Raw genomic sequence first — 24,528 nt, 5'->3', positions numbered from 1 at the left:
ATCCCCATTTCAAAATTTATAACAAGAGACATCCAACATGAACACCCCCGCATCGAATATCCCATAAGAAGCTCAAGATTTAGTTAGGTCATCTGCAATTTGGAAAATATTTTATATATATATATATATATATATATATATATATATTAATAAATCCTCTTTTCATGTCTGATTATCAAACAAAGTGAGAGAAAATAAAAATATATCAAATCAATAAACAAAAATTTACTTTCAAACATAATGAATATATTTTTTTTCATAATATTGATTATATTAAGATAAATTTGCTTTTTAAATTGAATTTGATATAGAGAGAAAATGTATGGAAAAATGAACTTCCTCATTATTTTACTCTTATTTTCTCATCCCAAAAAAAATCCTTGATCTATTTGGATGGACCCTTAATCAATCACTTGCCTATTTCACAACATCCCCCCTCCCCTCCCTCAGCCCAAAAAAAAAACAAAGCAAAAAAAAAAATAAAATGAAATTTATTGCACTACAATGATAACATTGATGGGTTAAATTTATGTTTTCTATTTTTCTTTGTGTAGGAAAAAAAATTATGACAAATGAATTAGTTTACCTTGTCATTTTTTATGTTCGACATTGGTTTTTAGTCATTTCGAAAAACTAAAAAAACATGTCTTATAGTTTTGAATTATTTTAGTAATCTATTGTAAAAATACTTCAAATGCAAACTTGATTTTTATAAACTAAATCATTCATTTTATACATAATTTTTAATCAAAACTAAAATAAAATAAATCCATGAATTTTCTAAAATTTTGGAAAAAAGAAAGAAAGAAAGAATAATATGTCGTTGAACAAATATTTTTACTATTCTTGTTTCAATTTTCATGGACAACTGGACTATTTTAATAGTAGCCAAAATAGAGTTTTAAAATATAATAATTAGGTAAAAATATTTTAAAAAACATTTTTTGTTATTATTGATTCTACGGCAAAAATGAAAATTTTTAATGTGTTTTAATTTTATAAATATTAATCAAGTTGTTGGCTTCCGATACTTAATTTTGTCTTTGGTGTGCAATTTTCTTTCTTAGACCGTCATATTTGGTCCCTTAGACCGGCAATTTTCCGTCGGAAGAAGAATCTACTGGCAGCAAGATCAAATTGGGATTTTAAGATCTCTCATTCTGAGGTATAGGCAATTGCCTATTATTTTGGTTCTCAATCACTTTCTTCGAGAACCAAAAATGAAAAAATATATATTTTTTAATATATTTTTTTCTTTATACTTTCAAGTTTCAAATTAATTAACATTCGAGTCGAAGGGAGAGCTATCTGGCAAGCATGGACCTCTGCCCCTTAGGAAAACCTCCGATTCCACCCATCACATGAAAAAGAGGACTTCAAGGTGAGAACATTTTATAACGGGAGCCAGCCACTTCACCTCCTTTTTCTATTTAAGGTCAATGTTCTTCCAGCATGAGCCTACATTTAAATACAATGATGCCCCCAAGTATCTGATTTAGAAAAAATAATAATAATTATAATTATAATCATAAATAAACAGACAAAAGATATTTACAAACTGGCAAAATATTAAATAACAGGATGCGCAGGATGACCACCAATGTGCATGCTTCAGCATACACGCAAAAGCCAGGGCTACCGCTCTTCCGAGTTGAATCTGTTCCAAGCTTCCTGTGGAAAATAAGGAACCAAGAAAATGAGGATAAAGAAATGATCAAGCAAATGTTTTGGCATGTCATTCCAATCCTATATTTAACACACCAAGAAATGAATCAATGAAGGAAACAAGAGAGACGGTGCAACTGCAACACAACGTTGATCCTTTTTTTTTAACTATGTGCAGATGAGTGCAAATGGCATACGACAGGAAACCAATAGTTAAGCATCGACTAGGCAATCCAACCTTTTGACCAAAACAACTTCCCTTCGACAATTATCTTCTTACCTTTGTCCCAAATGAGCACCAGCCCCAAATCAATCCAATCTGCTATAAGCTATGCAATCCACATTTATCTCGATTAAGAGCACTTCAAATGCACTGCTATTGTTTTTAAAGGCGAACGCTGCCCTATTAGCAGAACAGAACAGGTTTCCAGAATGAATGTATCTAAAGTCAGGATTACCTACATCAGTATTCCCTTGAGAAAGGCAAAAAAAATTTAAATTTTGAAAAGGCTAACAATTAATACTGATAAATTTTCTGAAAAAAAAATCACCTTTTTAACCCTCTATAAAGAGAATCAGAGCTTATCACCAGAACTATCATAAAGTATAACACTCCAGTGGCTATATTTCCTACTCTACATGCATGGCTCGCATGTTATTGTGAACACAAAAACACATAGCTACCAAAATGACACACGGCTAAAACAAACTCCTAATTTTTAGATTCTCTTTCAACCATAGAGCCTAGTTCAAAGTACTTATTACTCATTAGTGATCTAGGACAAGAAGCAAGACCTTGGGAAGATCCATGTTGAAGACTACTTAAGAAGAACTGGATTGATAATTGTTGGGTTTAATTAGAAGTTTATTGTGTATTTAGTATAATTAGTACAGCATTATATGTATTTTGGGGGCTTGTTTATAGTATTTGTGTATTCTAGTGGTATGTTTATAATGTAATGTAGTTTTAGAAATTTTTATGTAATTTCATATGAAGAGGCTTTTCTTATAAATAGTGTGTGAGAGCCATGTTGTAGGCAGTTGATGAATTTGAATTGTTTATTGAACGTTAATTCTTTCCTGGTATCACCTCTCTCCTCCCTTCCCCTCCCTTTCCTCTCCTAGTTCTTCTAATCTCTCTCAGGGCAGCAGAACCTTGGTGCTGCCCCTGCATCAGTTAGCCTAGTCTTGAATAGAGTGTGAGCACGCAAGCATATGTGCACATGTACACATACACCTGCATGTATAGTTGCGAACTAAGAATTGAAGTCACGTTAGTTTAAATCTACGAGCACAAATAAAAGACAAGATCGGCCTAAGAGCAAGAACTAAGTTTCACAGACATCTTATATTCACAAGCTATTATGATCGTCTCAAAAGCAATACATCATACCTAGTTCTACAGAATTATAGGCATGGCAACAATTCGAAAAATATAATATGTGTAACATTTAATAAGAATCAAATTTGGAAAAGATATGGCATGTCAGTAACACACCTTTAGAAGATCAAAAACCTTTTCACATATATACTTCTGCTGAATAGTTGCACCACGTTGTTGTAGTTTGTCAGGATGAACACAAAGGGTGGCTTTCCGGTAAGCTTTCTTTACAGCAACTGCAGTAATAACATCTGTCAATGGAATTGGCTGCCAGCCACTATCAGGCCCAAGGATCTGCCATTTGAAGAAAACTAAATTTAGAATATTAAACCACCATTGATAATGCTTGAATTATTAGTCACCTATTAATCTTATTTTCTACACAAAAGCAAAAAGAGGGGGAGAAGAGGTGAGGGAGGATCAATCCTTTGATTCAAAACTAGGCTATGCAATTTGAATATAAGATAACCTAAGAGGACACAAGAAAAATACAACCACAAATTTTCAAAAGAAGATTTAAGGAGGAAGGCCACAATTGAAAAAGCAGTTTATACAAATTTGCAAGCATTAAAAATTATAAGCAGCATGCTAAGATAAAATGGAGGGCTTTATATTCTCTACGGCCTCAACCATAAGTTTGATTACATCGTGTTCAGTTCGAGCAGTAAAACCAATGTATTGAGTAAAAATATTAATCTGAGAGATTGCAATCATTGAGAAGAAAATGGTGTACAACAGCAAAATGCCAACTCAAAAGCTATCTGTCAATTGCAGATGTTAATTAACATGAACTGATGAACAGAAAAAATTGATGCCATCTTTTCTATCACTTCTTTAATCTTCAGACAAGCTCATTTGGTAACTTCTTCAGATACGTGTATTAAGATACATAACCAATAAAATTACCAAACTTCTTGGGACAGGCAATAGGTCACAATCTAGACTCTAGAAAATCAAATTGTAGGAGTTCACAGGATCGATTGCAGCCCAAGAAAAGCCCCAAACAATGTGAAAAACTCTGATGATCAAGGTGAATCAGACACCTGATCTCTCAATTCAATGAGCCTCATTTCTAGTTCATGGACATATGCACCAAGATCCATGCACATTTAGAGTCCATCCCTTTTCCAGATACACTAAACACAAAAGGGCACCATATATGCTACTTCCACCTAAAACATAGACAGACTTTCTCCTTAAATAGACAGGTCGTGATTTAAACAGAATCATTAAATAAAGCTGTGATGCAGGTCTATACTTAAATAGATCTAGAATGACAGTGCATACGTATTGCAATGTTGAAAGCAGTGCACACAGACTCCCCTCTTTCCCACCAGACCACCTTTTGACTTCAGCATCCAGAGTTTCTGCTAATCTCTGGAAACAAAATGCATAGCCAACATATGTCAGCAATTTTAAAAAGTAATAAGAAATAAATATAAGAAGAATCTACCTCAAGCAGTTTCTTTAGCCATATTTTCTAACAAGCAATGCTGGGTGTAAAGGAAGGCGTGACTCAACAGTTGACATTGATTAATTGAATAGAAAACCTGTGTTTATTTCTTCGCACCGAGGCAACCTCTCCAGATGCAATTGGAAGACTCTTTCAAAGAATCTTGCATAAATAAATCATCCCAATAGCAAGCTACTTTTGTCCACAGCACTAGAATAATATAATAAAAATCTAGCTATAATCCAAAGCTGTAGTTATTTACACAAATCATGGTTCATCCTAGTTACTCATTATAGCACAAGATCTTACATATACAATCTGTAAAAGCAAACTCACTAATTTCAAAACCAACAATTTCTATCTGGACAATGCAAAGTGACTCTGATTCGGTGGCTTACAAACAAAAGACAAGAAGATCGCTTGTTTTGCAGAATTCCTCTTCAGGGTTGCTCCTGTAAGATGATGGCAAATATATGATCCTCAAGGCCAATAGCAAGATATCCACCAACCTCCTTCATAGCCTTAACCACATGAGAGCGCAAAGAGAATTGGGTGGATTCATCTTGCATGCACAGCCAAATTTTTCTGACTCTCTACTATCACATGGCAGGGTCCTCCAATTATTTTTATTTTCTGAAGCATAGCAGTAAGGATGTGGGCCATGAATAGTAGTAAATTAGTATCTTCTTGTCAGCAGATCCTGACTGCCAACGATTAAATTACTGAACGTATGAGCATGCCAGATGCCTTCATGCTTAAAACATAATGAGAAATTTAAAGCAAGGGTGCTGAAGTCACAATGCTTTGAGGGCATTGTTGATTAGGAGAAGCCTGATCCAAAAGACCATCCTGATCAAGCTGATGAAGATCAAGACTGAAGATCAAGACCTACCCCATCCAAAGGTGCTGGAGTAAATTACATTCATGATGAGCAATCCACAACAGATCTTTTTCTTCTACTGGCAGTGGTTATGAGATGTTGTTATGCAAGTGGTCCAATCCATAACTGCCTGTAGTGCTTGACTGCAAAGCACAATCACTATATTTCTTTAGTAAATGCCGTCACACACCATTTAAAAAGACTCAAATTTGACATTGCTCTCAAATTGATAAGATAGATGGCACTTCATCATCTTCATGACAGCCTGCGGCAGTGACCCAGCTACTCCCTACTTCCTTAACCAGGCCTTTCTTCCTCATTATAATTCTCAATTTGTCCACAAGATCCCACCTTTCAATGGCTGCATAAAAATTTGAAAGTAGCACATAATTCCCAGTCTTATGTGGCTCTAACTCAAGCAGATGCTCTGCTGCAAACTCACCCCTGGAGACATCCTGGCTAAGTCTACAAGCATTCAACAATGTCGCCCACACTACAGCTGTGGGCATCACACTCTTCTTAATCATCTCATCAAACACACACCATACATCTTCTATCTGACCTGCGCGGCCTAATATATCAATTAAGCAGGCATAATGTTCTGGACCAGGATCCATACCGTATCTATGCTGAACTGAAACAAAGCATTCCTGGCCTTGTTCTACTAGTCCTGAATGGCGACAAGCAGATAAAACAGCAAGAAATGTGACAGGATTTGGCGAGACACCACTTCCCTCCTCGCCCATCTTCTCAAAGAGATAAATCGCTTCAAGCCCATGTCCATGACTTCCATATGCATCTATCATGCTTGTCCATGAAACAACATCTCTGCGGAGTACTCCATCAAACACAGAACGAGCATTCAAAATTTTCCCACATTTAGCATACATGTCCAATAAAGCATTGCACAATTGGGTATCATATACCAAACCCAGACGAATCGCCACATTGTGTATCTGCTTCCCGACCCACAAATCTGAATTCTCAGAGCAAGCGGCGAGTCCATTAGTAAGGGCAATCTTGTTGGGTGTCATCTTACTCATGATCGAAAATGCTACATCATATTTTTTATTCTGAACGCACCCAGAAATCAAGGAATTGCATATTACCTCGTCCTTTCTGCATTTCAAATAAGAGAACACCTTCACGGCTTCCTCAACGAGCCCAATGTTGGAGTAAAAATCAATAAGAGCAGTACTCAGAACCACCAAATCACGACTCATTACAACCACCAAACCATGAACCTGCTTCCCTTGTCGAAACGCCTTCAAAAAGTCACAAGCTTTGAGCACAGAACACAATGTGAACTGGCTGAACTCTACTCCTTCCTTCCTCATTGCTTCAAAAGCATTGAGAGCCTCTTTAGGAAGGCCATGACGGAGAAAGCTCGAAAGCAGAGCGTTCCAAGAGACCACGTCCTTCAAACTCATGTCGTCGAAGACGCGAACCGAGTCATCCAAGTGGCCATACTTGGAATACATGTCCATTAGGGCGGTTTTAGCAATGTCGGAGTCCAAACCCGTTTTGATCATCAAAGCATGGACTTGCAAGCCGCGTCGGGGATCCGGCAAAGCTGAGCATGCGCCCAAAATGGGCGTAAATGTGTGGGCACTGAGATGAGGGAACGTACAGAGCATGTGACGGAAGAGAGACCATGCAGCAGAAGCATCGTCGTTGCGAACATACGAGGCGAGAAGCGAGTTAAAGGAGTAGAGATATCTGTGGGGCGTTTCGTCTAATAGGCAGTGGGTGTGTACATTATGCAGTTCATGGCGGCCATAGCGGACTGAAAACCGAGTTTTATTGGATGTTTTGGCCGGGCAAACAAAGCAGAAGGCAGTTTCAACAACTGTTTTTCTAGTTGCAAACATGCCACGCTCATGACACGATTCCTCAATTGGAATTGGAAAATATTAATAGTGGTTTCATGCAGCTTGTCGCCGACCACAGCTTAATTGTGAGATTCGTTTGGCAGCACGCGATTGTTGAGAATTCTTTCTCGATTATGTCAGACAGTGGGGACACAATGAAACTTGCAAGCTAGCACGAGCAATTATATAAATCACCTGGGTTATAATGACAGCTAGCAAGAGAGTGATATAAATAATAAACAATATAAATATATTAGATAGTCATTGCTCAATAAGTATCACAAATACAAATAAATTTAAAAGAGTCACTTCTATTATTCATCGAGACAATAATATATTTACAATCCGAGGAACGTTCAGAGTGATAAAGGGTGTGGAGTCCATATCCAAAATTTCCAATATTTTAAGTTATGGCCTATGGTGGCAAAATTGGTTCATGGAACCCATAAGAGAATGAGTCATAAAGAAATTGAGATTAAACGGATTGCAACCCTATAAATCCTAATCCGGCATCCAGATCCAAGAAGAAGAAGAAGAAGAACTCAAGACATTCACCTGAACGGCTGAACTGAGAGAGGCAAGAAGTGCAGGGGCCAGGAGGCATCGTCATAGGTGTGGGGGGGGGGGGGGGGGGAGGCGTCGTCGGCGGCAGCTGAGTACAGGTGCACAACACTGTTCCCACCACCGCCTCCTCCTCTCTGTTCTAACATCACAAGAACGGGATCAAGAGGATATCAAATTTGAAGAAGGAGAAAGGATGCACTGATTTTGATACAAAAAAAATCAGAACTTGATATTCACCTTTCTCCTTTGTATTTTCCCAAATTTAATTCGGTTGTGGTTTTGCATATGCTTGCGGATGTCAAAATCAAAAAGTATTTAGAAAGCAATTTGTGAGTCTCCTTGCAATGCTTCTTGCGGAGATATTCAATTAAATTTTTTGATAAATTTATTGACTTTTTTTGGAGGGCTTATTTTAGTCTTATTAGGCATCGACATTGGTTTCTATAATCATAAAATCTGTTTTTTATAATCCTTACACATAGGTCCCCTAACAAGTTAATTACCAATTTCGAAAGGCTCCCCAGCTATACAAAATTATATTAAAAGTTGGTTCTTGACTTGATAAAAAAGATAGGTGTAAATTTTAAAAAGTTACCATTGATGAAAAACCCGCACCACAACATGTTTGCAGCTAAGCCTGCGTTATCTAGTACAATTAATTGAGTTTGTCTAAATTGCTTGAAAGAAATGGAATGAAGATTTGAATGAAGAGGGTAACAAAATCAAGTGATAAACTTGATTCCATTTTTTTCAATTCCATTCTATTCCTACGTACTAGAAGTAAAGTTATAGTTTTTGAGTATTTTACTTATAAGAAAACATGTTATGCTAAAACTAGAATACATAAAACATTAAAATTAGTTTGTTTCAAGGTGTGAGGAACTTTTTTGGTTTTTGTTGTCTTCTACAATACTTTGGTTTCCCACCATTGATGTGTTGGGCTTTTGTGGAGCCTAGTTGCGTTAAATTTGAATGATAACCCGACCCTTATTTAATGAGAGATTTCTATCCTAAGGCTTAGTCCATGAGCGCTGCGGCTTGGGCCGTACGGCACAAGTTGTACTCGTGGGGGGTCCGGGGGCAACGCTCCCGGGAAAATTTTTTGGGCCCATTTTGTAACCCATTCGGAACGGAACCCTATGCGCAGCATATAAAAAGATTGCTTTTGGGTGATTAGGATATGTGATCACACTTTGCAAGAGAGTGAGAGCATTGTATCACCGCACTCTCTGTATTTTTTCTCCCTGATAATAGTGAAATCCCTAAATCCCTGCAACTTCGTGGACAAAGGCAAAATTGCCGAACCACGTAAATACTGTCTTGTGCGTGTGATTAATTTTTCTTTGGCGTGTATTATTTCAATATTTTGTTTCTCACAGGTTTAGGGAATTTGTTCTTAATTCCCAACATTGATGTTGTTTTAAAATACAATTTTTGTTTTTGGTAATTGGGACTTTTCACTCTCTCATTTTAATTTTTCACTTTACTTTCCTTCAATTAAATTCCACCATTTTAATTAAACAATAGGATGCAAAAGTCTTGGATAATAATAAATTAATGATGATGATGATAGGATCATGCTTGCGTCTTGCAAGTATACAATTTCTCATCTCTCTTAAATGTTTTTGTTGAAAATAACTTATCAAATCTTTCAAAAACGAAATAAAAATTTATTTGTTCAATGATGGGAAATTCATTCTTGATAGTGTTTATGCTTTAGTCCTATATTCCAACAATTTAATACCATAACAAACTTGGGAAAAATACAGTTAAAATCTCTCTCTCTCTCTCTCTCTCTCTCTCTCTCTCACTTACACACACCCACCCAGACTCATATGCACAATTTAATTTGATGTTTTCATTCTAAACATCATTATTTGTAATAGTTTGAGGATATTTTTTATGTTTGTAATATCAAATTCAAAGTTAAATTCAAAATACATAGGTTTTTAAGGTATCCAAATAATGAATTTATAAATACATGTATTTCAAATTCATAACTTTTAAAAATTACTCAAACAATAAATTTGTAAATGCATGCATTTCAAATTCAAGAATTTGAAATACATGTATTTAAAATACACATGTTAAATTCAAATTCATGTTCCCAAATGCAACCTAAGATACCTTTATGAGATACTTTTCTTTCAATCTCTAAGATTAAAACTGTTGACCTCTCTTGCAAAGCTTTCATGCCTACAGTTCAGCTAAAAAAGAAGGCTAAAGTCTCTTTTAAGATTCAAACTTTCATTTGGACTCTAGTTTTCAACAGGATTAACATGGATAACTTGCTACAGACTAGGCCTCACAAGGCTCAAGCCAGATGTATGCATGATGTGTGATGGGGATAATGAGATTAATCGCCATTTATTTTTGCAGTATGGGGCAGTAAGGTTGCTGCAGAATAAATGGTTTTCCTAGTTTGGTGAGGTTTGGGTGGCACCATAGACTGTTCATGAATTTATACCAATGCACTTTTGGGGTTTTAGAAGGGATAGAAAAAGGAGAAACTTTTGGAGTTATTCTGTATTTGCTACCTTGTGGACATTTTGGCTTGAAAGGAATGCTAGAATTTTTTAATGACCAGAAGACTAATCTGATTTTGATGTGGGAGAAAGCTATGTTTTTTTGGCTTCTTTTTGGGCTCAGTCTTTTGGGATTTTTAGGAGCATTGATGTAAATCTTTTTGTATTTTTCATTTTTTCTATTTTTGTTCTCATGGTGAACGGGTTATCCTCCTCCTCTACAATTGTTCTTGTTCTTGGGTTCTTGCTTTAATGAATTTTTCTGTTATTGAAGTAAAGTAGAATGAGAGGATTGTCAGACAAGAAACAACACACTAAGCTCTAGGTGGTGATTGTGAGCCATTGATGCACTTGGTTGCAAATTCATTCTTCCTTCATTAATTCAACCTTTTTTTTTTCGGACTATTGGGAGGCCTACGGCTTGGGGTATAGGATATGGGGTAGCCCATCCCTTATCCCATATCCCTCTCTACCCATGCCAAAAATTTGAATCTGAGACCTCAAACTTAGACAATTTGGGATGTCCCTAAGGGACTAGATCAACCTCTTTTGCAGACACGTAGAACATATCACGAGTTATACAGTTACATTCAGCACATAACTAATGATAATAACCCATTCACAACTAGACCTGGCAAAGCGGATCGGGTCGGTTTATCCATGGCGGATAAGGCGGATTATCGGGTGAAAAAATCATAATTCATATTCGACTCGTTTAAGTGGCGGATTAAGTGGTTTTGGGTTGGATAATTCATGGCGGATGGGTGGATAATTGTCATTCTCAAATATACTTTTATTAATAATTTATTTTTTGTTATAATAATTTAAGTTGTATACAGTAACTTGCAATTAGTTTGTGTATTAATTTTTTTAGTAACTATAGCAATCATTCAATAATTTATACTAATTAACAACTCCTGATTCATGCAAGTAAAATTGTAAACAATAAAACATAATAAATTAGTCTCAATCCAACTCAAAATAGAAACTCAAACTCAAACATAATAAATTAGTCTCAAGAAATTTCTGAAAATTTCACAATCAAAAGGCACAACAATGCCAATTCTAAAGAATAATTTGCCACTTATGCATTTTAACAAGCTTCATTCAAGAAAACATGATGTTCCAAAACGTGAATTCTTCAAAATAAGATCTTTAGTTCCATTTAAAAATTTTGCACTTAAAAGGCACATTGCCTTTATGCCCATGGAAATGCCTAAATGATGACATTTCAAATTGAGGATTCTTCAAAATAAGACCTTTGGCTTAAAAAAAAAAAATTGCAATAGTATTACTAGCTTAAATTTTTAAAGAGAAAATGGATTTATATTTAGAATATAGAAAAATATTAGTAATAAATTGCCTTTGTTTTCCAGTTGACTGGGAGGTTAGATAACAAAAAAATAAGAGACTAATCACCACTTGGACATTTTAACAAACATGTAACGAAACATGATATTGTAAAAAGTGAAATTTTTTAAGAGAAGAAAAGAAATAGAAAATGCTAATACAAGAAGACCACCCAAACTAGGTTTGAGCCAATCAATCGTGGTGACTCTAAGCAACACCAGTAATGCCAAAACACCTTGTATTGAGCATCCAATCACAAATCAAGTTCATAGAAGACCCATGGTCTCAAAAAATCTTGGCATTTCTCTCCAACCAAATAACCAAAATAACAATGAAAGTAGAATTCCACGCCTTCCAAAATCTCTAAATTCAACCACCAAGAAATCCTTCAAAGAATAAGGGCACCCATAACACTTCCCAACAGGCCAAAAATCTTGTTCCAAAGACACCAAGCCACAGGACTGAGAATAAATGAGCACGGTCCTTATTACCATAGCTACACATGACACAAACATCTGAACATAAAGCCTAATAAGGTCTCTCAACCTGCAAGGCTACAACAAATCATTGGTGTTAACCCTATCAAGAATGGTGATCTACACAACACCTTTACTTTGAAGGAACTTTAGCTCTCCACAATTTATGGGCAAGATGAAAAAAATGATAAGATGTGTTCAGGTGAGTACAGAATCATTTACAAGAGAAAACACCATAATTATCCAAACACCAATCCTAAAATCCCCACAATGGTAATAACAAGAAGAATCCAAGAACCACATGAGAGAGTTCCTCAAGCTCCCCATCATTAAGGTTAAAACAAAAAGTGAAAATCCCAAACAATGCGGCTAAGCATGCTAAAAAACTGATGAACATGGAAAGCAAAAAGCAGATTTGTAGAAGAAGAAGAATACTTACAAATTCGAACTTCGACGCAGATGAACTCACGAACTCACAAACGCTCAAAGACGAGCTTGTGAGGAGCTCCTTCTGGTTTGAAAATGTCCTGACGAAGTGATGAACTCGCGAAGCTCCTGACGAAGTGACGAACTCGCGAAGGGCTCACGCTGGTTCGCAGTGTGGAAGACCAACTCACGAAGGCCAGAGGGCTTCGAAGGGTCGAAGAAAAAGGCCAGAATGAAGGGCCTCTCACTCAGTCACTCTCTCCTCGTGCTGGCTCTCTTAACAGAGACGCTCGACACGCTCAAATGAAGAATCGAATAGGGTTGCAGGCAGCTAGGGCCCGAATTGAATGGGCTGCGGGCATTAGGTGATTAGGGATTTAGGGTTGGGCCGGTTGGCCTGGGATTGGAGTGGGAGGGGCCGAGTAGGGCGTGTGGGCCGTGCGACCGTGGGCACTTGGGCAGTGGGCTCACTAGGCTGGCTGGGTCTGGAGTCCTTGGACTTCGGCTGTAGCTTGTTGGGCTTTCATAAGTTACTAACGTAAGTTGGCGGATATCCGCCGGATAAATCTGACCCGACCCGCTAAGGTGGGGCAGATATGAAAATAAAAAATTATATTCAACTCGTTTAGCAAACGAATAATTATAAGTCGGTTAAAACGGATCGGATACGGTTCAGATTAATGGATTTTTATCCATTTTATCAAGTTTATTCACAACCAACACAAATGTGAATGAACAAGAAAAGATTTTTTAAAATAAAAATAACAATAAATAATAAATCACATAACAAGCCTTAGATTTTTTTTAGTTGACCTCAGGTTGCTATTTATGGCAGAGTCAAATCAATGGCATAGTATAAAAGTTGTTAAATTTGGAGAAAAGATAATTTTTCTCCATTGATTCTCTCATATTACAAGGGATACAAGGGTATATATATACATGAGATAATTGAAAAATGGAAACCATATATTTTTCTATATGGAAAGGGTATATTGCTCTAATACTCCCCCTCAAGTTGGAGCATGGAGATCCGTAATGACCAACTTGCGTCATAAGCCTTGGAAATGGTCACGACCCAAAGTTTTAGTGAAGATATCGACAAGCTGACCATGGGTAGGAATATGCTTAGTGAAAAAGAGATCAGCCCGTAACTTTTCACGAACAATATGACAATTGATTTCTACATGTTTGGTACGTTTGTGAAAAACAAGATTTTGGATAATGTGAAGAGTCGTTTGGTTGTGACAATATAAGAGCATAGGCTGGGAATGCAGTACTCCAAGATCATTTAAAAGAGTTTTGAGCCATATAAGTTCACAGGTTGTGGAAGCAAGTGCTCGATACTCAGCTTTGGCGGAGGAGCGAGAAACTGTAGTTTGTTTCTTAGGGAGCTAGAAAATTGGACTAGTGTCCAACTGAATAAAAAAACCAGTGGTGGAGTGGCGAGTGAGGGGACAACTAGCACAATCTGAATCAAAATAGGCTGAGACTTGAAGATTGTTGGCAGTAGGAAAAAATAAGCCTTGTCCTGGAAAAGTCTTAATGTATCGAAGAACACGTACAACAACATCATAATATGGTTGTCTAGGCTGGTGCATAAATTGACTGAGAATGTTGACTGTAAATACAATGTCGGGGCAAGGGATGGTGAGATATATCAAACGTCCAACAAGTCGCCGAAACGAGCTTGGATTAGAAAGAAGAGCACCATCAATATTATTGAACTTGAGATTTTGTTCCATGGGAAAGTGGGCAAGACGAGTACCAAGACAACTGCTATCACTGAGGATGTCAAGAGCATATTTTCGTTGATTAAGAAATATGTCAGTGGAAGAGCGAGCAACTTCGAGGCTAAGGAAATATTTCAATTTGCCAAGATCCTTTAGTTTGAATTTCTGAGCAAGCATGACTTTGAAGGTGCTAATATAAAAGAGATCATTGCCTGCCATGAGAATGTCATCAACATAAATAAGTATGAGAGTAAAAGACTGACCCCGAGAACGGGTGAAAAGAGAATGATCTACTTGAGATTGGGTGAAACCCTCAACAAGTAAAACAGAAGATAATTTAGAGAACCAATTACGAGAGACTTGCTTAAGGCCATAAAGGGATTTCTGAAGATGACAAACACGAGTCTCCCCTTGTTTGCAATAACCTGGTGAAGGGAGCATATAAACCTCCTCATTGAGATCACCATGGAGAAAAGCGTTGTTGACGTCCAATTGAAAAAGATGCCAATTCCGAGCTTCAGCCACTGTAAGAACACATCTAACAGTAACGAGTTTAATAACAGGAGCAAAAGTGTCATGATAATCCAAGCCTTCTACCTCAGTGTACCCCTTGGCCACCAAGCGAGCTTTGTGTCGCTCTATGGATCCATCGGCCCAAAGTTTTGTTTTGAACACCCATTTACAGCCAGTTGGTTTTTTTCCAGGTGGAAGGTGTTGAAGAACCCATGTATTATTGGTTTCTAAGGTTTGGATTTCAGAGGCCATGGCATCACGCCAATGCGGGTGTAGCATAGCTTGAGAATATGAGGTGAGTTTGGGATGTTGGTACATGACAGAAAGAAATGCCAAATGTTGATTAGGGAAACGATGATAAGATAAAAAAATGAGAGACAATGAACCGTACTTGAGGAACATCTTGAAACTTGTGAAGCCATGGAGGACTGTGGCAAAGTAGGGCAGATATAATCAGCCAAGTAAGAAGGATGTGTAACAGCTCATTTGGCCCGTGAAAAGGTGGGTGGAGGGGGTGGTGGGGAAGAAGGTGAGGGTGGGGTTGTCGGGGAGGGGACCAAAGGAGAAGGAGGGAGAGGTGAGGGGCTAGGGTTAGGTGTGGTTGGTGGAGGAGAGAAAGTGTAGGAAGAATTTATATCAGGAATAGGAAGAGGAAGGACTGAAGAAGATGTATGAGTTGGAGATATGATATGATAAGGAAAAACATTTTCTTCAAAAGTGACATCACGAGAGATGAATTTTTTTTTTTGTTTTCAAGATCATAGACATGATAAACCTTATGATGAGTAGGATAACCTAATAAAACACATCGAAGAGCACGGGGAGAGAATTTATCGCGGTGTTAACGAGCAGTTTGGGCATAGCACAAGCACCCAAACACGCGCAAGTGTGTGTATGATGGAGGTTTCTAAAAAAAATAGTTCATAAAGGGACTTATGATTGACGCTGGGAAAAGGAGTGCGGTTAATTAAATAAGTGGCTGTGAGAATGCATTCACCCCAAAAAGAGATAGGAAGATTAGCTTGAAAACGTTGAAAACGTAAACACCGAGCCACATTAAGAAGGTGGCGATGTTTATGCTCGGCAACATCATTCTGTTGAGGTGTATCCACACATGTGCACTCATGAAAAATGCCTTAATCTTGGAAAAAGGTTTGAAGTGGAGTGAATAAAAATTCTAGACCATTATCAGTGCGCACGTGTTTAACAGTGCAATTGAACTGATTTTTAACCATGACGCAAAAATTCTTAAGGCAAGTGAAAGTATCATATTTCATGTGCATAAAACAGACCCATGTAACACGCGAGTAGTCATCCACGATTGTTAAAAAATAATGTGCACCAGAAAGTGAAGCTGTAGAATAATCACCCCATATATCACAATAAATCTGATTAAAACAAAATGTGCTCTTATTTGTATTCAAAGAAAAAGGTAAACAAGTGTGTTTTTCTCTAGCACAAACATCATAAGACAAATGAGAAGAAGAAACATGTAAGGTTTTCGGAATACATGAAATAGAAGGATGACCAAGACATTGATGCCAAAGAGTAGTGTCAGAAACACGATGAGAGTGGAAAACTAAGGCGGAGGGAGGTTTATAGTGGTAAAGCCCATCGCGTACTTCACATGTTCCAATCAGCCTCCTCGTTGATAGGTCCTGAAAGAAACAAAAGGTAAGAAAAAATAGAGCAACACAATTGGTTTGCTGATGGAAAATAAATTGAATTTAAATGAAGGCACATAAAGAACATTAGAAAGAGAGAAATGAGAAGAAAATCACATAGTGCCGGTATGAGTTACAGGAACAATGTCACCATTGGGAAGCTTAATGGGGCATGGCGGATTGAGAAGTTGAATATTATCAAGAGAAGACAAATTGGAAGTCATATGATTGGAGGCACTTGAATCAACAATCCATTCAGTGTTAGAAAGAGAAATAGAATGGCAAGAGGCAAGGTTACCAGCAAAATTGGTAGAGTTGGTGTTCAAGGGCAATAAAAGATCCAAGAGTTAACGGTATTATTCACTGGTGAGACCAGGGATAGCAATCTCATAAAAGGTTGAAGAACCTGTGACAATATTTGCAGCCATTGAAAAACCAGATGCTTCCATAACGTCAGATCTGTTCATATGAATCAAATTGCTGAATCGGGTCAAATCCTATCTTTGCAACGACAAAAAATATAAACCTTCGATTTGATAATCTTCTAGTTTAAGCAGAGGAGCCGAAGGTGCCATCGGAGTGTTAAGACCACTAAGGTAAGCTGAAACCAGAGATGATCAACCAAAAAACTGCCGAAGAAGATGGGCGCCGGAGAAGAAAACACGACTGAGATGGATCGTTGGAAAGCTACGAACAAAAACCAGCTGAGACGACAAACTGGAACTGAGAGAGATGATGCTGGAGATGGGAAAGAACCGCCGAAGAACTGAAATGATATGGGATGGTTGGAGAAGACGGCCGGAGTAGCTGATTGCAGAGGATGAAGATGACACCAGGAACAAAGAACAGCCGAAAGATTGAGAGATGATGAACCCACGAACATTAGAGATGCTGAAAATTCGCCGAAGCTCCGCTGGAAGGTTGCCGGAGATGACGGTGAGCGACGAAAGATGCAGCAGTGTTTGGCCTCTTGTGACAGCCTTAGGGAGATAGCCTTGGATGAGGAGGTTCCATGACACAACGAGGACTACAATCAGAGGGGGAGAGAGACATCGTTGGGAAATGCTGCCGAAAAATCAAGAACCTATTGTTTACATGCGAGGCACCGGAAAAGATGAAGAGGCTGAGACAGGTGCTGCTAGTAAATCAAGAAGACTTCTGGAGAACCAACTGGAGATGTGCTAGCCAAAATTTGCTGCAAGCATGAAGCACGACAAAGAGTAGAGAGTGACGTCGGAACACAGAGATGCAACAGCAAACTCCTGAGTACAGAGAGTGCAGCGGTGTGACAGGGAAGGGGATGAGCGCAATAATGAACTCGTGAGTACAAAGAAGGAATGGTGCTGGTGTTATAGAGAGTGCAGCGGCGAACTCATGAGTGAGGGCGATGATAACACGAAGGAGAAGACAAGAGACCTCTGAAAAGAAAAACAGAGAGAGACGGGAGAACTGCGACCAACCGAGAGAGAGCCTGGGATGATTGTGAGTGTTGGATAGGAACCAGCCAGAGACAATGAACAGGGCTGAGAACGGTGAAACGACACTGGAGATAGAGAGGGCGCTAGACAACTGGGAATGATGAGCACTAGATGGAGAGCTGCAGTAGAAAAATAAGCGCCAGACTATTGCTTGCGTTCAGCACAATGCAGTTTGTGTGCGTTCAGAACGGTAGGCGGCGGCAAGGAAGGCTAGAAAAAAATTAGGGTTGGCTCTGATACCATGTTAAATTTGGAGAAAAGATAATTTTTCTTTATTGATTCTCTCATATTACAAGTGATACAAGGGTATATATACACATGAGATAATTGAAAAATGGAAACTGTATATTTTTCTAAATGGAAAGGGTATATTACTCTAATAAAAGGAGAAACATTCAACTATGTTTGCCATGCCTCCACTCCCCGTATTGTAATTCCAGAATGATGTTCTTCCATTATTTGCCAAGTATTTTGTAATTTATTTACTTTTAAAATTATTTATTAAATTAATATTTTCAATACATTACAGACTATTATACCAATGAATACAAGCTCTGAGAAGTGAGGGCTCATGAGAAGAGGAATATGGGTCTAGTCTAGACTGGATATCAGTGGGTTAATAATGCAAACTCTAAGAATGGGTCTTCTTTCAGCCGTGTCCAAAATCAACAAACTTCGGTTGCATAGAAGCGTTGCCAGCCAGCTTTTACTAAAAATAAAGATAAAGTTCCCTTGGCTGCCTTTATGTCAAGCTCTAGACGATTACTCAGCTTGGTGCAATGGTTCCTGTAGAGGAAGTGAGCACTACAAGTTGTATGATACCTGGTGTTAAGGACCATACAAATGAATCTTGTGGCCATGATGCTAAAGAGACAGGCAAGAAAAAAGGAGATGTTTCTAAGCCTGGGAAGTGTAAGAAAAAATCCAAAGGGCACCGATGACATAGACAAAAACAGTGGGCTACTTGGTCCATGTTTTGCCATGTTTTCTTGGTTTTTGTTGAATTCTGAATTCTGGGTCTTCAGTTTGCTGTGGCACAGGATTCTTGGTTTTTGCAGCTGCTACTTGTAGTGGATACAATAATGCTTGTTTTCAGATTTTTGAGTGTGCTGAATGTTCTGCATGATTGTTTCAATTTGTTGCAATGTGGTTTTCAGGAATGAGCTTGAGTAATTGTGGTAGATTGCTCCTTTTGGAATTTACAAGGTTTCCTTGTATTTGCTATGACTGGTTTTGGCCTCCTCGCTTGGGTATGCCCAAAGTCTTTCTGTACATATCTTTTTTTATCAATATAATTATAATTTACGGATTAAAAAAAAAAAAGTTAATGCAAACTCTATGACAAAGGAGATTTGGGCTTGGAGAGGCATCAAAGCCACCAAGGAGAAACAGAAGGTTTTGAATCTCATCCCTCTTGCCATCTTGTATTGTGCTTGAAAAGAATGAAATGAGTGAGCCTTCAAAGATACATTTACTCCGCTTTAGAGATTGATGTTGTTTGTAGCTAGCATAATAGGCAAATTGTTAATGATCATAATGTAACTCCTAATGTTTGTGACACTCTTTAGAGTGACATTTTGTACCATGGAGTGGCATGCACTTTATCAGATATTTTAGTTTTATCAGCTTCTTCACCAGTTACCTAAAGAAGCTGAGACACAGCAACAGCCTCTTCATCAGTTACCTGTAGAAGCCAAAATAGAGCACTCTAGCAGTTTTTTGTTAAAACCAATTTCTGTTGTAATCTTGTTATCTTTATTCTTTTAGTTATTATTTCTGTTATTATAATATATAAATAACTTGTAATCACTGAGATGTAAATATAAAAGAAGATATATTTTTTTCATATAAAATGATATTTAAAAAAAAAAGAAAAAAGCACTCCATTTTATCTATTAAAATCTAAAGAAAAAGACAACATAAAATGAGAGAGGCATTGGAAGCAGAGAACCGGAAGGGGAAGGGGGTAATGGAGTGCCGCCACGCCAAATCCAAGAGGAGGAAGAAGAAGAAGAAGAAGAAGAAGAAGAAGAAGAATTGAAGACATTGACCTGAATGGTTGAACTGACAAAAGCAAGAAGTGCAGGGGCCAGGAGGCGTCGTCGGCGGCAGTTGAGCATAGGTCCACAACACTATTCCCACCACAGCCTCTTCCTTCTCTCTGTCTAACATTACAAGAACGAGATTAGGAGGATATCAAATTTGAAGAAGGAGAAAGGATGCACCGATTTTGATAGAAAAAAAAAATCAGAATTTTTGCATCAGAAGCTGCCTTTTTCTTCCTCTTTTTGGTTACGGTCGAAGAGATTGCAGAGTTGTGGCTGTGCAAGTGCAAGTGCAAGTGCTGGGATGGGAGCCTGGGCAGTGGGTAGAAATTAGGGTTAGTTGTAGGCAAATAAAGGGTGACTCGACTTGAATTTTGATTGACCCGTTTATAAATGGACGGATAACGAATTGATCCGTTCATAAACGGATTGATTTTTATAAAATTCTACCCATTTTAAATAAATGGGTCACAAATGATTCGTGTATGACCCGTATTGCCAGCCTTAAGTTTTACGTGGTGGGGATGTAGCAGTCCATGAGCTTTTGTCCATAGGAAGCGTGGATGGTGTTCTCTAACTCTCTGGAGCTTGATCAAAATTGACCTTGGTCTCAGGCATTTTTTTCTAGACGTCCACTTTTCTCTCATATTACAAGTGATACAAGGGTATATATATACATAAGATAATTGAAAAATGGAAACTGTATATTTTTCTATATGGAAAGGGTATATTGCTCTAATAAAAGGAGAAGCATTCAACTATGTTTGCCACGCCTCCGCTCCTCGTATTGTAATTCCAAAATGATGTTCTTCCATTATTTGCCAAGTATTTTTTAATTTATTTACTTTTAAAATTATTTATTAAATTAATATTTTCAACGCATTACAGACTATTGTACCAATAAATACAAGCTCTAAGAAGTGAGGGCTCATGAGAGGAGGAATATGGGTTTAGTCTTGAATGGATATCAGTGGGTTAATAATGCAAACTCTAAGAATGGGTCTTCTTCCAGCCGTGTCCAAAATCAGCAGACTTTGGTTGCAGAGAAGGGCTTCCAGCCAGCTTCTACTAAGAATAAAGGTAAAGCTCCCTTGGCCGCCTCTATGTCAAGCTCTAGGACGACTACACAGCTTGGTGCAATGGTTCCTGCAGAGGAAGTGAACACTGCAGGTTGTGTGAGTCCTGGTGTTAATGACCGTACAAATGAATCTTGTGGCGATGTTGTTAAAATGACAGGCAAGAATAAAGGAGGCGTTTCTAAGCCTAGGAAGTGTAAGAAAAAATCCAAAGGGCACCGGTGACATGGACAAAAACAGTGTGCTGTTTGGTCCATGTTTTGTTATGTTTTCTTGGTTTTTGTTGAATTCTAAATTCTGGGTCTTCAGTTTGCTGTGGCACAAGATTCTTGATTTTTGTAGCTGCTACTTGTAGTTGATGCAATAATGCTTGTTTTCAGATTTTGAGTGTGCTGAATGTTCAGTTGTTGCATGATTGTTTTAATTTGCTGCAATGGGTTTTCAGGAATGAGCTTAAGTAATTGTGGTTGATTGCTCTTTTTTGGAATTTACAAGGTTTCCTTGTATTTGCTATGGCTGGTTTTGGCCTCCTCGCTCGGGTATGCCCAGAGTATTTCTGTACATATCTTTTTTGGTCAATATAATTATAATTTACGGATAAAAAAAAAAAGTTAATGCAAACTCTACAGCAGAGGAGATTTGGGCTTGGAAAGGCATCAAAGCCACCAAGGAGAAATAGAAGGTTTTTGAATCTCATCCCTCTTGCCATCTTGTATTGTGTTTGAAAAGAATGAAACGAGTGAGCCTTCAAAGATACATTTACTTCGCTTCAGAGATTGATGTTGTTTGTCACTAGCATAATAGGCAAATTATTAATGATCATAATGTAACTCCTGATGTTTGTGACACTCTTCAGAGTGACATTTTGTACCATGGGGTGACATGCACTTTATTAGATATTTTAGTTGTATTAGCTTCTTCACCAGTTACCTACAGAAGCCGAGACACAGCAACAACCTCTTCATCAGTTACCTGCAGAAGCCAAGACAGAGCACTCCAGCAGTTTTTTTGTTAAAACCAATTTCTGTTGTAATCTTGTTATCTTTATTCTTTCAGTTATTATTTCTTTTGTTATAATATATAAATAGCTTGTAATCCCTGAGATGTAAATATAAAAGAAGATATATATTTTTTCATATAAAATGATATTTAAAAAGAAAAGAAAAAAGCACTCCATTTTATCTATTAAAATATAAAGAAAAAGACAACATAAAATGAGAGAGGCATTTGAAGCAGAGCACCGGAAGGGGAAGGGGGTCATGGAGTGCCGCCACGCCAAATCCAAGAGGAGGAAGAAGAAGAACAAGAAGAAGAAGAACTAAAGACATTGACCTGAACGGTTGAACTAATAGAGGCAAGAAGTGTAGGGGGGAGGAGGCGTCGTCGACGGCAGCTGAGCACAGGTCCACAACACTGTTCCCACCACTGCCTCCTCCTTCTCTCTGTTCTAACATTATAAGAATGGGATTAGGAGGATATCAAATTTGAAGAAGGAGAAAGGATGCACCGATTTTGATAGAAAAAAAAAAATCAGAAATTTTGCATTAGAAGCTGCCTTTTCTTCCTCTTTTTGGCTGCGATTGGAGAGATTGCAGAGCTTTAGCCGTGCAAGTGCAAGTGCAAGTGCTGGGATGGGAGCTTGGGTAGTGGGTAGAAATTAGGGTTAGTTGTAGGTAAATAAAGGGTGACTTGACCTGAATTTTGATTGACCCGTTTATAAATGGACATATAACGAATTGATCTATTCATAAATAGATTGATTTTTATAAAATTCAACCCATTTTAAATAATGGATCACAAATGATTTGTGTAAGACCCGTATTGCCGACCCTAAGTTATATGTGGTGGGGATGTAGCAGTCCATGAGCTTTTGTCCATAGGAAGCGTGGATGGTGTTCTCCAGCTCTTTAGAGCCTGATCAAAATTGACCTTGGTCTCAGGGATTTTTTTCTGATGTCCACCTTTCTCTCATATTACAAGTGATACAAGGGTATATATATACATGAGATAATTGAAAACTGGAAACTGTATATTTTTCTATATGGAAAGGGTATAATGCTCTAATAAAAGGAGAAGCATTCAACTATGTTTGCCATGCTTCCACTCCTGGTATTGTAATTCCAGAATGATGTTCTTCCATTATTTTCCAAGTATTTTGTAATTTATTTACTTTTAAAATTATTTATTAAATTAATATTTTCAACGCATTACATACTATTGTACCAATGAATACAAGCTCTGAGAAGTGAGGGCTCATGAGAGGAGGAATATGGGTCTAGTCTTGACTGGATATCAGTGGGTTAATAATGCGAACTCTAAGAATGGGTCTTCTTCCAGCCGTGTCCAAAATCAACAGACTTCGGTTGCAGAGAAGGGCTGCCAGCTAGCTTCTACTAAGAATAAAGGTAGCTCCCTTGGCCGCCTCAATGTCAAGCTCTAGGACGATTACTCAGCTTGATGCAATGGTTCCTGTAGAGGAAGTGAGCACTACAGGTTGTGTGAGTCTTCGTGTTAAGGACCATACAAATGAATCTTATGGCCATGCTGTTAAAGAGATGGACAAGAATAAAGGAGACGTTTCTAAGCCAGGGAAGTGTAAGAAAAAATCCAAAGGGCACCGGTGACATGGACAAAAATAGTGTGCTGCTTGGTCCATGTATTGCTGTGTTTTCTTGGTTTTTGTTGAATTCTGAATTCTAGGTCTTCAGTTTGCTGTGGCACATGATTCTTAGTTTTTGCAGCTGCTACTTGTAGTGGATGCTATAATGCTTGTTTTTAGATTTTGAGTGTGCTGAATGTTGAGTTGCTGCATGATTGTTTCAATTTGATGCAATCTGGTTTTCAGGAATGAGCTTGAGTAATTGTGGCAGATTGCTATTTTTGGAATTTACAAGGTTTCCTTGTATTTGCTATGGTTGGTTTTTGCCTTCTCGCTCGGGTGTGCTAAGCGTCTTTTTGTACATATCTTTTTTTTTATCAATATAATTATAATTTACGGATTAAAAAAAAAAGTTAATGCAAACCCTACAGTAGAGGAGATTTGGCTTGGAAAGGCATCAAAGCCACCAAGGATAAACAGAAGGTTTTGAATCTCATCCCTCTTGCCATATTGTATTGTGCATGAAAAGAATGAAACGAGTGAGCCTTCAAATATACATTTACTCCGCTTCAGAGATTGATGTTGTTTGTTGCTAGCATAATAGGCAAATTGTTAATGACCATAATGTAACTCCTAATGCATGTGACACTCTTCAGAGTGACATTTTGTACCATGGGGTGGCATGCACTTTATCAGATATCTTAGTTGTATCAGCTTCTTCACCAGTTACCTACAGAAGCCGAGTCACAGCAACAACCTCTTCATCAGTTACCTGTAGAAGCCAAGATAGAGCACTCCAGTAGTTTTTCGTTAAAACCAATTTTTGTTGTAA

General features: G+C 37.8%; 2 protein-coding genes across 3 annotated transcripts in view; both read right to left on the bottom strand.

Moving 5' to 3' along the window:
• Positions 1-1,390: 1,390 nt before the first annotated feature.
• LOC131158703 (auxilin-like protein 1) overlaps positions 1,391-24,528 on the bottom strand; it is a 63,728-nt gene continuing 40,590 nt past the window's right edge. Inside the window, exons 7-8 of the mRNA XM_058113568.1 lie at positions 3,164-3,340; positions 1,391-1,671 (exon numbers count right to left, since the gene is read on the bottom strand). Of these exons, the coding sequence (XP_057969551.1) occupies positions 1,636-1,671; positions 3,164-3,340 (213 nt within the window). The 3' untranslated portion in view covers positions 1,391-1,635. The remainder of the gene's footprint in view (positions 1,672-3,163; positions 3,341-24,528) is intronic.
• Positions 4,696-12,899, bottom strand: LOC131158711 (pentatricopeptide repeat-containing protein At5g66500, mitochondrial-like). Of its 2 annotated transcripts, none has more exons than XM_058113575.1 (2): positions 12,605-12,899; positions 4,696-7,462 (listed from the first exon to the last, which is right to left on the bottom strand). In XM_058113575.1, exon 2 carries the CDS (start codon positions 7,248-7,250, stop codon positions 5,601-5,603), a length of 1,650 nt encoding a protein of 549 aa, XP_057969558.1. In that variant the 5' UTR covers positions 7,251-7,462; positions 12,605-12,899; the 3' UTR covers positions 4,696-5,600. The 2 variants fall into 2 exon arrangements, with proteins under 2 accessions (XP_057969558.1, XP_057969561.1); XM_058113578.1 differs by having other exon boundaries at positions 4,696-7,445.

The sequence above is a fragment of the Malania oleifera genome, chromosome 1 (genome assembly GCF_029873635.1).
Source record: "Malania oleifera isolate guangnan ecotype guangnan chromosome 1, ASM2987363v1, whole genome shotgun sequence".
Taxonomy (NCBI): Eukaryota; Viridiplantae; Streptophyta; class Magnoliopsida; order Santalales; family Ximeniaceae; genus Malania; species Malania oleifera.
This window is presented reverse-complemented; position numbering and strand designations above follow the sequence as displayed.